Source organism: Sparus aurata, chromosome 20 (genome assembly GCF_900880675.1).
Source record: "Sparus aurata chromosome 20, fSpaAur1.1, whole genome shotgun sequence".
NCBI classification, from domain to species: domain Eukaryota; kingdom Metazoa; phylum Chordata; class Actinopteri; order Spariformes; family Sparidae; genus Sparus; species Sparus aurata.
In genome coordinates this window covers 24,582,425-24,595,274 of record NC_044206.1, presented here as the reverse complement: position 1 = coordinate 24,595,274, position 12,850 = coordinate 24,582,425, and the positions used below count along the sequence as shown (strand labels likewise).

The 12,850-nt window shown below is 44.8% G+C and overlaps 1 protein-coding gene across 6 annotated transcripts in view; it reads left to right on the top strand.

Annotated features, from left to right (window-relative positions):
• Nucleotides 1–12,850, top strand: part of sdk2b (sidekick cell adhesion molecule 2b) — a 285,949-nt gene that overhangs the window by 226,357 nt on the left and 46,742 nt on the right. For all 6 annotated transcript variants that reach the window (XM_030399675.1, XM_030399676.1, XM_030399673.1 and 3 more), the window contains exons 6-12: nucleotides 2,469–2,580; nucleotides 3,096–3,286; nucleotides 6,591–6,674; nucleotides 7,110–7,304; nucleotides 9,015–9,131; nucleotides 9,464–9,631; nucleotides 10,018–10,120. In XM_030399675.1, the coding sequence (XP_030255535.1) occupies nucleotides 2,469–2,580; nucleotides 3,096–3,286; nucleotides 6,591–6,674; nucleotides 7,110–7,304; nucleotides 9,015–9,131; nucleotides 9,464–9,631; nucleotides 10,018–10,120 (970 nt within the window). The remainder of the gene's footprint in view (nucleotides 1–2,468; nucleotides 2,581–3,095; nucleotides 3,287–6,590; nucleotides 6,675–7,109; nucleotides 7,305–9,014; nucleotides 9,132–9,463; nucleotides 9,632–10,017; nucleotides 10,121–12,850) is intronic.

Genomic DNA, 12,850 nt, shown 5'->3' with positions numbered 1-12,850 from the left:
AGCTGTCGGCCCAACCGGATCAACCAGTCGGCCTTCAGAGATTTCGAGCCCGGTGGCCGACCAGATGTCACGGTGAAGACGAGGTTTATCGGCAGCCGATCTGGCGTCATCATCACACTGTGCGATCAGCTTTTACTTCCGTATGATTTGTTGTGAGCACTCGAGTAAATGTACTCGGGTTAGCATCATGGCTGCAGAAGAAATTTGAACACGCGAGTTTTGCTTGTGATCTGATATTTTTGACTCTGTTGTATTTCAAGCAGCTACCACTGCAGTGCAAAATCTCAACCTCCTTAATCAGATTTCATTTCATTCAGTGTCTGCGGCCATATTTACACATTGTTCCGGATGCACGCTCACACACGAGGTGCGAGAAAGCAACAGGGACAGCCTGTTGTATCGCCGAGTAGCTCTTAATATTCACCAGCATACTTAGCTCCCCCCCCCCCCTCCAAATGACAGAAACACAAGATACACGACTCGAACCAATTCAGCCGGCTTCAGCTCAGCAGAGTGAAATATAAGAGGAAACCTAACAGACAGCATCTTATGACATGGTAGACTGGAGCTGGGGAGTGAACGAGCCGGGTGAGGGGGAAAGATATTACAGCTGACAACACGAGGGAGCAGAAATAGCCTGTGGCACATATGGAGAACAGTGGCAGAGTTGATTATACCAGCGCAGAGCACACACACACACACACACACACCCACACACACACACACACACTCACACTGTGGTTCAGGTTAGATAGAGTGCGTAGCGGGAGGTCTCAACTCGGCGCTGTCAGGGAACCACGCCATGCATTTACATGAACACGCCACATATGCTGCACACACAAACACACACACACTGCAGATACAGAGAGGTGTGTGTGTGTGTGTGTGTGTGTGTGTGTGTGTTTGAGTGACTGAGTGCCTGCGTTTTTCTTTCACCGTACGTATCAGTCAGTATCTGCTACAGCAGCTGTTCCTGCAGCGACGCCTCTGACAATGCATTTCCCATGAGCCCTCCTGGCTCCGACAGTGCTTGCCTAAGCCCGAGCAGGAGCGAAGGTCAAGGAGAGGACTCTGAGGAGACTAGTGTTGCTCATTTTATAAGTTTCCACGCCCGGATCAAGTTTAAATATTTGGTTTTTGACAACAAATGAGGCGGTTTCTGTCGCTGGTGATGTTTAAGCTGCTAAAGGAGAATACATACGTGACATTTTGGGTCTATATCCTCTCTGTGCGCTACAGAACTGGGGTCAGATTTAGACGGTTTAAATATTGGACGGAGATTTCGGGTCTGAGAAGAGAGCCACAGTGTTATCTTAGTGGGCTAACCTGGAAGTTATCACTCTCCTCGCTCCCTCCACAAGAGATTTTCGGTTATTGCTTCAGCAAACACAAGTTTATGATACTTATTATTATTGTTCAGTAAGATAAGTTAGGATAGTTAAGTCTGCGTGTTCAATCTGATGACATTTAATGTCTTTGAATTGTGGGGTCGGTACACGTTTAGCCTAGCTTAGCATAAAGACTGGAGGCAGTGGAAAACAGGTAGCCTGACTAAGTGCAAAGAGAAAGGAGTACGTCTGTCAAGTTGCCTCATAAATCGTCTGATTAAAACATCACTGCAGTTGTCGTTTGACTTGTTTTATCACGTTAGAGCCTAACTGGTTGTTTCCACCAAGCTTTGTCTCCATGCCAAGCTAGAATAACCGAGTCCTGACCCCGGCTCAGAACTGAAATGCAGCAGTGGTTTCCTGGTGACGAGCAGTGACACCTGGATGTTGTTTAAAGTGCAAGCCGGCGTGTGTGTGTGTCTGTGTGTCTGTGTGTGTTTATGCCTTCACACACGGGGCCGTACACATCATCTAATGACCCAAGATTGGTAAGATTGAGCCATGACAGCCCCTGTAGCTACATCTGACATGTGCAGCCACGAGCACACTCCCAGGGCTTGATGGGATTGACAGATCAGTGTGAGTTTATCACAGACATGACACATCTCAAGCAGCACACACACACACTGTGCTCTCACTGCCATGGGCTGTCTGTCTCTGATGCTCAAAACACACACACACACACACACACTATTTTTTTATGCGCATATGAAGATGTATGTGTACGCACGCACACACGCGCTGCAGCCTGTTCACCCCTTTAACTTCGTGTTTGTCAGGCTGTATTTTTCTATCCCTGTTCCCGGTTCTCCCGCAGACATCTTATTATACACAGTCAGTGCACCGTCTCGTCCTATTGGGCCCATCGCTCCGTCAGAACTGGGATACAGTGTGTGCGCTGGTCAGTTTCAATATGTCACGTCGATGAGCGCACACACACAGTGCACCGGGTGGAAACATATAGGACGCCAACATCCAGATAACCCGATTATATCTACTTCCATTTATCCACCAAGATCACTTCTCCCTGCTTAACTTCTCCGTGTGTGTGTGTGTGTGTGTGGCGCCCTGTCTCTCTAGATGTCGGCGGTCCAGCAGACCCCATCGCCCCGACCATCATCGTCCCTCCCAGGAACACGAGCGTGGTTACAGGCACCTCTGAGGTCACCATGGAGTGCGTGGCCAACGCCAGGTAAACACCAGGTCACAGGTCGGCTTGTTAGAGGCATAAAAAAGAAAACACTGATTAACAGAGATTTTATACCGTCGATCCGATCGCTCAAATTTGGAAAAACTAGAAGTAGTAAGGTGAAATGACCCTTTAACCTCATGTGTATAAATTAGACGTGTCTGCTCCAGATTTGTTTCAGTCGGGATTTTCAAAATAATATCTAATTTAGATTTTTTTTTTGGGCTCGATAAATTAAATATCATGCGTGATTCAGTATAGTGTCAGGTCTTGCACGTTTCTGCAGACACAAGCGTTCTTCTCTGTTGGAATGAAGCAAAGCAGACTCCACTAATGATATCCCTCGACTCAGGAAACAGTTGGCTCCATCTCAGCCTGTAAACTTTTTTTTTCTTTTTGGATTTCAAATACCAGAACTTCCAGCATATTAAACAGACTGATGGATATGTGTCACACCAAACTATTACCACCAAGCAGAATAAACAACATCTGACTCCCTGTTTTTTACCCCCCCGTAGGCCTCTTATCAAGCTGAGCATCACGTGGCGTAAGAATGGCGTGTTGGTGACGAGCGGCTTGAGCGACTTCAACCGCAGGCTGACCATCCTCAGCCCGGTGGTGGCCGATGCCGGCTTCTACGAGTGCGAGGCCATCCTCCGCAGCAGCAGCGTGCCGTCAGTCAGTGCCGGGGCTTATCTGCACGTTTTAGGTAAGAATTGTAATCCTAACTCTGCTCTTGGCTGTTGATCTGACATCACACACGTGCTGGATTCGTTCAGAGACTGCGGCTCACTTTTCTTCATGCGACTCACAACAAGAATATGCTCAGACTTGCCAATATATCTCCTCTGACTCCTTGCATGTTTTAAACTTAGAATACAAACTTCTGCCCTCCAGTAGGTGATCTACATATATCAGTCTCTGATGATGGTAAAGCGAAAATCAGTGTGCTGCTAAATTATAGCTGGATGTGAGGTTATCACTCGATATGTTTTATATGTGTAATTGTATTTTTAACCTGTTTCTAAACCTGGAAGGAACTGCCTTAGGGTGCGCAGTTGTGTTGCATCGTATCGTATCACATCATGTCCTTTTGTATTGTATCATACCGTAGAATATCATATCATATCATATTTTGTCCTTTTGTATCGTATTACACCGTAGAATAGCATGTCGTATCGTATCATATTGTGTCCTTTTGTATCGTATGATACCGTAGAATATCACATCGTAACGTAACGTATCATATCATGTCCTTTTGTATCGTATCATACCGTAGAATATCATATCATATTGTGTCAATTTGTATCGTATCATACCGTAGAATATCATATCGTATCATATCGTGTCCTTTAGTATCGTCTCATACCGTAGAATATCATATCGTAACGTAACGTATCATATTGTGTCCTTTTGTATCGTATCATACCGTAGAATATCATATCGTATCACATCATGTCCTTTTGTATTGTATCATACCGTAGAATATCATATCATATCATATTTTGTCCTTTTGTATCGTATTACACCGTAGAATAGCATGTCGTATCGTATCATATTGTGTCCTTTTGTATCGTATGATACCATAGAATATCACATCGTAACGTAACGTATCATATCATGTCCTTTTGTATCGTATCATACCGTAGAATATCATATCATATTGTGTCAATTTGTATCGTATCATACCGTAGAATATCATATCGTATCATATCGTGTCCTTTAGTATCGTCTCATACCGTAGAATATCATATCGTAACGTAACGTATCATATTGTGTCCTTTTGTATCGTATCATACCGTAGAATATCATATCGTATCATATCATGTCCTTTTGTATCGTATCATACCGTAGAATAGCATATTGTATAGTATCATATCGTGTCCTTTTGTATCGTATCATACCGTAGAATATCATATCGTAACGTATCATATTGTGTCCTTTTGTATCATATCATACCGTAGAATATCGTATCATATCGTAACATATCATGTCCTTTTGTATCATATCATACCGTAGAATATCATATCGTATCATATCGTGTCCTTTAGTATCGTCTCATACCGTAGAATATCATATCGTATCATATCGTGTCCTTTAGTATCGTCTCATACCGTAGAATATCATATCGTAACGTAACGTATCATATTGTGTCCTTTTGTATCGTATCATACCGTAGAATATCATATCGTATCATATCATGTCCCTTTGTATCGTATCATACCGTAGAATAGCATATTGTATAGTATCATATCGTGTCCTTTTGTATTGTATGATACCGTAGAATATCATATCGTAACGTATCATATTGTGTCCATTTGTATCGTATCATACCGTAGAATATCATATCGTATCATATCATGTCCTTTTGTATCGTATCATACCGTAGAATAGCATATTGTATAGTATCATATCGTGTCCTTTTGTATCGTATCATACCGTAGAATATCATATCGTAACGTATCATATTGTGTCCTTTTGTATCATATCATACCGTAGAATATCGTATCATATCGTAACATATCATGTCCATTTGTATCGTATCATACCGTAGAATATCATATTGTATAGTATCATATCGTGTCCTTATGTATCATATAATACTGTAGAATATCATATCGTAACGTATCATGTTGTGTCCATTTGTATCATATCATACCGTAGAATATCGTATCGTATCGTATCACAGCTAACAGTTGCTTTCAAATGAAATACTTTTCTGATTACGCGACAGGCAGTTAAGATTAAGATACGTCATTAAATGTGTACATTTTGGAAAGTATTGTATGTCTGCATCTGGCAGTGTGCCATCACAACAAAAGCAGAAATAATATTTTAATTCCACTACAGGAGAGACGTAATGTTCTCTGCTATCAGCTGGAAACAAACGTGCATCTATCAGAGCTGGAACTTTTGTTTTTTCTTTAGTATTCATAAAAACTAAAGCAGCCTTTACAGATATTTATGTGAGTGTTGATCCCTGAGTCCATGCAGGTTTAACCAGACGCTGCACTGCAAGTTGCATTAGAGGTGTTTTTGTTTTTTTTGTACAGTGGCCCCTGAGGACAAAACACATAACAGTGAAAGCACAAACATTAAGGAGATGCGCTCCGAATCCTCACATCCAGACGAGCCGTGATGGGAACGCTTTAGCCTCTTTGCTGTTGCTAGATGAAAAAATAGTTCTCCATTCCTTTCCTGCGTGTTTTGTTTATGTTTTGATATTTTTCACCTCGTGCTCGTACGTTTGCTCTTTGTACCGTAAGTGTTCCCGCAGCACATTTCCCGCTGCATACTTGTGTGTTCACATTCTCTGCCATCGTCCCTCAGGTTGAATGTCATTTTCATTTAAACTGTTCTTATTATGCACAAGGTTAAGCGACAAGGATGTGATTAGTCATAATGCATAATTGCTGTGCAGCGTATATGCTTTCACATCAACGTGACGATCTGAACGACAAAAAACAAGCCGCGGCGCATACATCACGAGGAAATGTGGGAGTAAACGTAGCATTTACATTCTGCAAGTTCAAACAAAAGAGCCGGAAATAAATTGATATAAATATAACCTGTCGCGCCGTATGAATGTGGCAAAGGTATCGCCGTGAAGTCATGAGGCGGCAAAGTGTTATTGATTTAAAAGGGTGACGCTTCGGGTCGGCCGCGAGAAACTATTTAATACAGCGTCGCCGGAGTCGCTTTCCTTCCATCACGCTGAAACACTTTGATGTTCTCAAGGTTGTGATGTGATTCAAAGGACGTGAAGGTGTGCTGAACTTTTCCCTCCACACAGCTGACCGGGCCTTCCCTCCGCCCGTGATACGAAGGATGCGTTTAAAACCCTCACAGGATACCAGCTACTGTATCATCACATTATTTCTTTCAGCTACACTTTCACGCCACCTCGCCGGTGTCACGACTGTACTTTTGCAGTCTCGCTTCTTCTTTTAGCAACTTTTTTCACATCCTGTCTCTCGTTTTTTTTCTTTTTTGTTTGTTTGTTCTGACCCCAGAACCGCCGCAGTTTATCAAGGAACCGGAGAAGCACATAACAGCCGAGATGGAGAAGGTGGTGGACATTCCCTGTCAGGCTAGAGGTGAGCTGTGTGTGTTTATGTGTGCGTATTAACCCTCTGAAGCTCAAGCAGCTTGTGGGCGTTTTATTTTGTTGCACCTGACACATTTTTTACTCCCCCTGGAGTTGGAGTGGGGATTGTTTTTCACTGCAATATACAGGCGTTGCACCTCTATGTAAACAGGAGAATCATGGCTGCAAGTGAGATTAACCTTTATGGTGTCTTTTGTACAGTTTAGCACAAGTAGCTGCCATAAATCGAGTGATTTTAATGAATTATCACTGTATTAAAAGCTCAAATTTGAAAAAAAATCCGAGGATAATTTCTGTTTTGGTAAATTTGGTGATAAAAAGAAAAAGAAGAATAAAGGTTGTTTGGAATCCTGATGAATGCAATGAAAAAGTTAAACATGGCCTGCTGACTGTGAACGCCTCCGCCCTCTCTCGCCCTCTGCAGGAGTGCCCCAGCCGGACATCGTGTGGTACAAGGACGCCGTGCCCATCGGCCCGGTGAAGTACCCCAGGTACCGGGTGCTGGTGGGAGGCAGCCTGCAGGTCAACGGCCTCCTGCCCGACGACACCGGCATGTTCCAGTGCTTTGCCAGAAATGCTGCAGGAGAAGTCCAGACCAACACGTACCTGGCTGTTACCAGTGAGCGCTCCGGCAACTCCTCGCTTAAATCTTTTCCTTTTGCATAATTACCGCTGTTAAAGCTGGATGTGTTTTGTTAAAACTCATGATTAACTCTCATTAACACGTTTGCAGCTCCCTTGTCAGATTCATAAAACGATCCAGTAATAGATTTACAAAAATGGAAAACAATTCCCAGCAGCAGGATGGAGAGAGAGAGAGAGAGAGAGAGAGAGAGAGAGGAGGAATACATTTGTTCTTTAAATTCATCATCGTGACGACTCGTGCAACTTCTTCCTCAAATAGAACTGCAGAGTAAATCGCACAAAGTGACAGAAATTGTGTTTTATTTATCTAACGCTGGAACCGATCCAGTTCTGTTGATACAAAACCTTTAAATGGGGTTGCCATAGCGATCTGCTCTCCGCTGGCTCTTTGTGCGTGACGCCTTCTTCACCTACAGGTTAAATGAATTGCTTTGGAATAATATAGTTTGTTCTATTTATATATGAGAAGCACTGTGGTTTCACTACAGCCTCATGTCACAAAGGAAACAACAGTACCATGGCTGCGGTGGCAGTGGCACTGTTGTTGGGCGGGTCCGGTCCTTAGTTCTAAACCAGAACCGGCCAAAGTTGCCTCACTATAAGATCCAAAATTGATTAACTCAAAAATGCATATGATAAAGTTTACACTGTTTAATTTTGTTAGGTAAAAATGCCCTTTAAACAATATTATTATTTAGTAGTTATTGATTATTTTCGTGATGCTAAGTTAGCCGTGCTGCTAGCGGTTTGGACCTGAAGCTCAGGGGAGAGTTAGTGTTTACACCGCTAGCATGAGAGCATTGGAGCAGAACGGGCTGAGGCTAGCTGGTTAGCATGCTAACTTCTGTAGATATCTCTGCCATTTATACATATTCCGTCGATAGTTTGAGTAAATAACTCTTGCGCGTTGCTTTTGGGTCCATGTTGCACCAGAAAACAACTCGGCGCCCCTGTTCTGGACCGAGACATCGCAACAAAATATCAGATTGTTTCTCTCTCTCTCCTCGTGCGACTGTTTGGCAACTTTGTGTCATCTCATTTTCTCCACTCTGTCTCTCGTCCTGCTGCCTCCCTCGCTCCTCGCCGCCACAATTTCTCAGAAAATCGTGACATGTTTCTCTCGCTTAGTCGTTCCCTTCCTCTCTCCTCTCTCTCCCTCCGACACGTCTCCTCCTCCTTCTTTTTCTCTCGCATCCAGATCTCATCTCACCATCTCACCATCTCACCATCTCCCTCTTTCTCTTCCATCGCCGCGTCCTCAGATCGGCTCCTCCATCCCTCCGGGGACTGATACAGTTTCCTGTCATCCCGTAAAAGCTTTGATTTATTGCACATCACAAATAGGGGATTTTTAGCTATCTACATATTGCCTCTTTCTGTCTATGCTTCTCCCTCATTTTCCTCCTTCATCCTCCTATACCCGCGCAATCTCTCTCAGCGGGTGCAGAAAAAAATAGCCCGGCAGCCGACAGCCGTGGCACCAAGGTGAAGGCTGTGTCGATCCGTGAGGAATTAGCGGGACAAAGCGCCGACTAAACAAAGATTCAGCAGTCTCTTCAAACCCCCTCTCCAAAACACACGTTTGCAACAGACAGTCGTTCTCTCACCTCTATAACCCTCTTACCGCCTCTCTTCACTAAACTGAGCTCTCTCTCTTCATTCTGTGTGTTTTGTCTCCCCTCAGGCATCGCCCCGAATATCACGGCCGGACCCTCCGACAGCACCGTGATCGACGGCATGTCAGTCATCCTGCACTGCGAGACCTCCGGAGCTCCGAGGCCGGCTATCACCTGGCAGAAAGGTGTTTGTTAGGCACACACACCTGGAGATTATGGCGCCTCCCCTCCTTATCTGTAACACATGCGACCACAGTTTGTCGCGGCTTAACAAATAAAGCCTGATTGGATTCCTTTACCAGGATTTAGTCTGTGCCAGGCTTTTCATGTTTTCAATAGGAGATCAGGGAAACACTGGCCGTGTTTCTCCTCATAATCCTCTTCTTCTCCTATTCTGTCCTTGAATGCCTCTGTTTTTTTTTTCTTCTTCCCCCTTCCATTCTCTCCACGTTTACCTATATTTATGTATCTCCCTCCTCCATCTTTTTCTTCTTCCTCCTCGTCTTCACACGCTTAGGTGAGCGCGTGCTGGCGAGCGGTTCGGTCCAGCTGCCGAGGTTCACCCTGCTGGAGTCGGGCAGCCTGCTCATCTCCCCCTCACACATCTCCGACGCCGGGACCTACACCTGCATGGCGAGCAACTCCAGGGGCATCGACGAGGCGTCGGCCGACCTCGTGGTCTGGGGTGAGCGCGCAGGTTTAGACGGACAAGACAGACGGCGTTTTTAAAAACACGCCTGTCTTCAACGTGTGTCGTGAATGTCCGAGCAATCCGTCTCAGAGGTTGAGAAATGATGTTGTGCGGGATGACAATAAAAAACAAAGCTGAATCAATTCCTTCAGACACAAAAGCAGCGTTGTGTGCGAGTCTGGAGTCATCACCGAGGTGTTTTCTGCCAGAAAAAACCATCGAGAATACAAAATACGAAACAGCAGCATGTCATTTCAACTGAAATGAGTTTTTCTGAAATTTGTTTGTCTTGTTTTTTCTTCTTCCTTCCTCCTCAGGAAGATCATTTCCTTGTCTGTTATCTCCTCCGTAACTGTCTCTCTCTCTTTTCGTCTCGGCAGCTCGCACGCGGATCACCACCCCGCCACAGGACCAGAGCGTCATCAAGGGAACTAAAGCCGTCATGACCTGTGGAGTCACACATGACCCCAGCGTCACCGTCAGGTGAGGACACGTCCGGTTCAGATCACTGTGTCCGTCACTGAGAGGCAGGAGATGGGTACAAATACAAGTGACATAATACAGGAACATACAGGGCAGCAAGAAGAAGAAGAAGAAGAAGAAGATGGCGTCATCCTTTATTTTCCGTCTTCAATAACAAAGACCAAAACCAACTCTAAATAATTTATGGTTCTGTGTTTTCTTTCAACACAAGCGCCGCCGTGTGCTGTTTTCTATATTTAGCTGCATTTTTACTGGTACACAGCTGAACTGATTGACCACACGGTGAGCTTCATTAGCTGCATTTAAATGGACTCTGCTGGTAATCACAACAACAGCCCGATGAGAACGTTGGAGGTAACGCCGGGCGATGTCAACGAGCGGGGAAACATGACGACAGCAACACAGAAGCGCGCTGTGCGTGACACGACTTTATTTTGTAGGAGACCTTTAAAGATTTAAGGATTGTTGAATGTTTAATAAGAAAAACAGCAGCGATGCAAAGAGCTCCCACTTCTTCTTCTTCTTCTTCTTCTTTTGTCTTTGTTTTATTCTTCTACTTTTGTTTTTCTTCCTCGTCTTCTTCTTTTTCTTCTTTCTTCATTTTCTTCTTCTTCTTTTGTAATACTCCAGGCAGATTAAGGCTCCTCAGTAGGCAGAACCACTTTGACTATGTAAAGTTAATTTACCTTTGTAAGTGTTATTATTAACTGTTAATTACTGAGGTTACATTCTGATGAAAGGCTTTGTGGCGTGTAAACAGGTCGTGCAGTGTCAGAGAAACTAAATCGGGATCTTTAATTAGAATGATTTCAGCCATGTTGCAGAAACAGCGTCCGTGTCTCTGCAGCTAACTGTGATGTGTTTTTTAATCACGCCGACTCCACCGCGGAGCTCCACCGGCACAGAGGAACATCCGTCTCAGGCTCCGGCTACACGGGCAAACGCATTCATTGTCGGTTTTGATCTTTTCACAGGATTATTTAGCAATTAGAATAATATGAGCCGGACTTTTTCTCCTTTAAAGGTGTCCACAGCGTCCGCAGATCAGAAAAAGAATCAGCCTCAAAGCCGGGGCGTCCTTTGGTTCGACCAGCAAGTCGTGATCAGAAGACCTTCACTAATGCAGCCGGCGTGGCCGCACGCACAAATCCTCCTCTGGTGGATTCCGCCTTGCTCATGTAGAAGCATTTCTGCGTTTGTTACGCTCTGCACATGAAAGTGAATCCCGCAGAAAGAGCAGTTGTTTTTCAGCTATAGATCTGGTGATAAAGCTTCTTCATCAGCAGTTTGTATCTGCTGTGTTGTTCGTCTACACCTTCGCCTGTTAGTTAGTCATTTAACACCCTGAGTGTTTGTTATTTACCTCTCTGTATTTTCCTCCGCGCTGCTTCTCCGCAAGAACGATGAGGCTTCCTCCTCCTATAATCACTGCTCAGACACAGAAAGCCGTGTCCGCAGTAGTGCAAAGCGAACGCGGTTAAGCATAATTTTCGACATGCGTCACGACATTAAAAGAAGCTCACACCTCACACATCAGCCCACCGCCTCGGTCCAAACCCGGCGCAGACGCACAACACTGAACTCCGACATCAATGGCGATCAATAGACCATTCTGTCCCCTTTCTACTCAGAAGAGACGGCTACATCTGACGCCGCGTCTGAGCCGTGCAGTTTGTTTGATATGCAGCCGTCAGCCGCTATGATATGCACGCGGGGCAGCTCTGACGGCGAGCTTGAAGAGACGGGGGAGACAAAGATGAAATACCTCGCTAATGACGTTCTTCTCGGGTGGCGGAGCAGTAAAAGGCGAGCGCACCAACAGTTTACCCGTCGCCTCGCTGTCAACGCGACTTAACCTGCCATCTAAAGATTCCAGCAGGTGGTGACGAAATCAAAACGCAAGCCGGGTTCCAGAAATCTGGTGGAGGCTGCGTTCAAGCACACACGAAATTTGAGAATCTGACCTGAGAATGTGACATCGACACGGAGGGTGAGTCAGCGCCGGCAGACACCCGCGGATATCTTGCGAATTCATTCTTGCATTTAAAACAATTAAGTGCAGTTTCACCCCGAGTGCACCTGCCGCTGACACGGGATCTGTTTCCGTACATCAGGATCTTGCCCTTTTGCGTTCACACCTGTGGAGATCTCTGTCCTCCAGAGCGGAACCTGCCCATGGTGGCAAAGCAGCCAAATCCCATTAAAAAATCACAGACTTCTGTGAGTTGTAGAGTCGATGAAAGTTTCTGAAAATTGTGAAATGCCACCTATGACTAATTCTTGATGTAACACACGCCTGTCTTTGTATAAAGAGCACGGCGTCTGTGACTAGATAAATCAGAAACCTTGTTGACATCAGATCAGCTGGATATCACTCATTCCCACCTGCTTTTATTCTTCACACGGTCTGCAGAACAATGCATCTTCCGTCTGGTGCTCGAGTGGCACAGAGTCAACGTATGATCAGATATTAGCAGAGAGCCTTTTGTTAGATTTACGACAGATATCTTTGTCGTTGTCACGTCGTGTGCAGACGCCCGCCTCTGTTGTAAAGATTGCATTTACACCTGAACACAGCGTGAGCTCCGGATGTGGTCACATGAGGCGCACGTGTCAAGATACAGATCGCATCTTCATACCAGGTGTAATCGAGTTCGTTCTGTAAAGAAAATGAGCTGCCAGTAGTTTAATCTCTCATCAAAAAAAAAGTAATTACAACAAGCTGTCCGC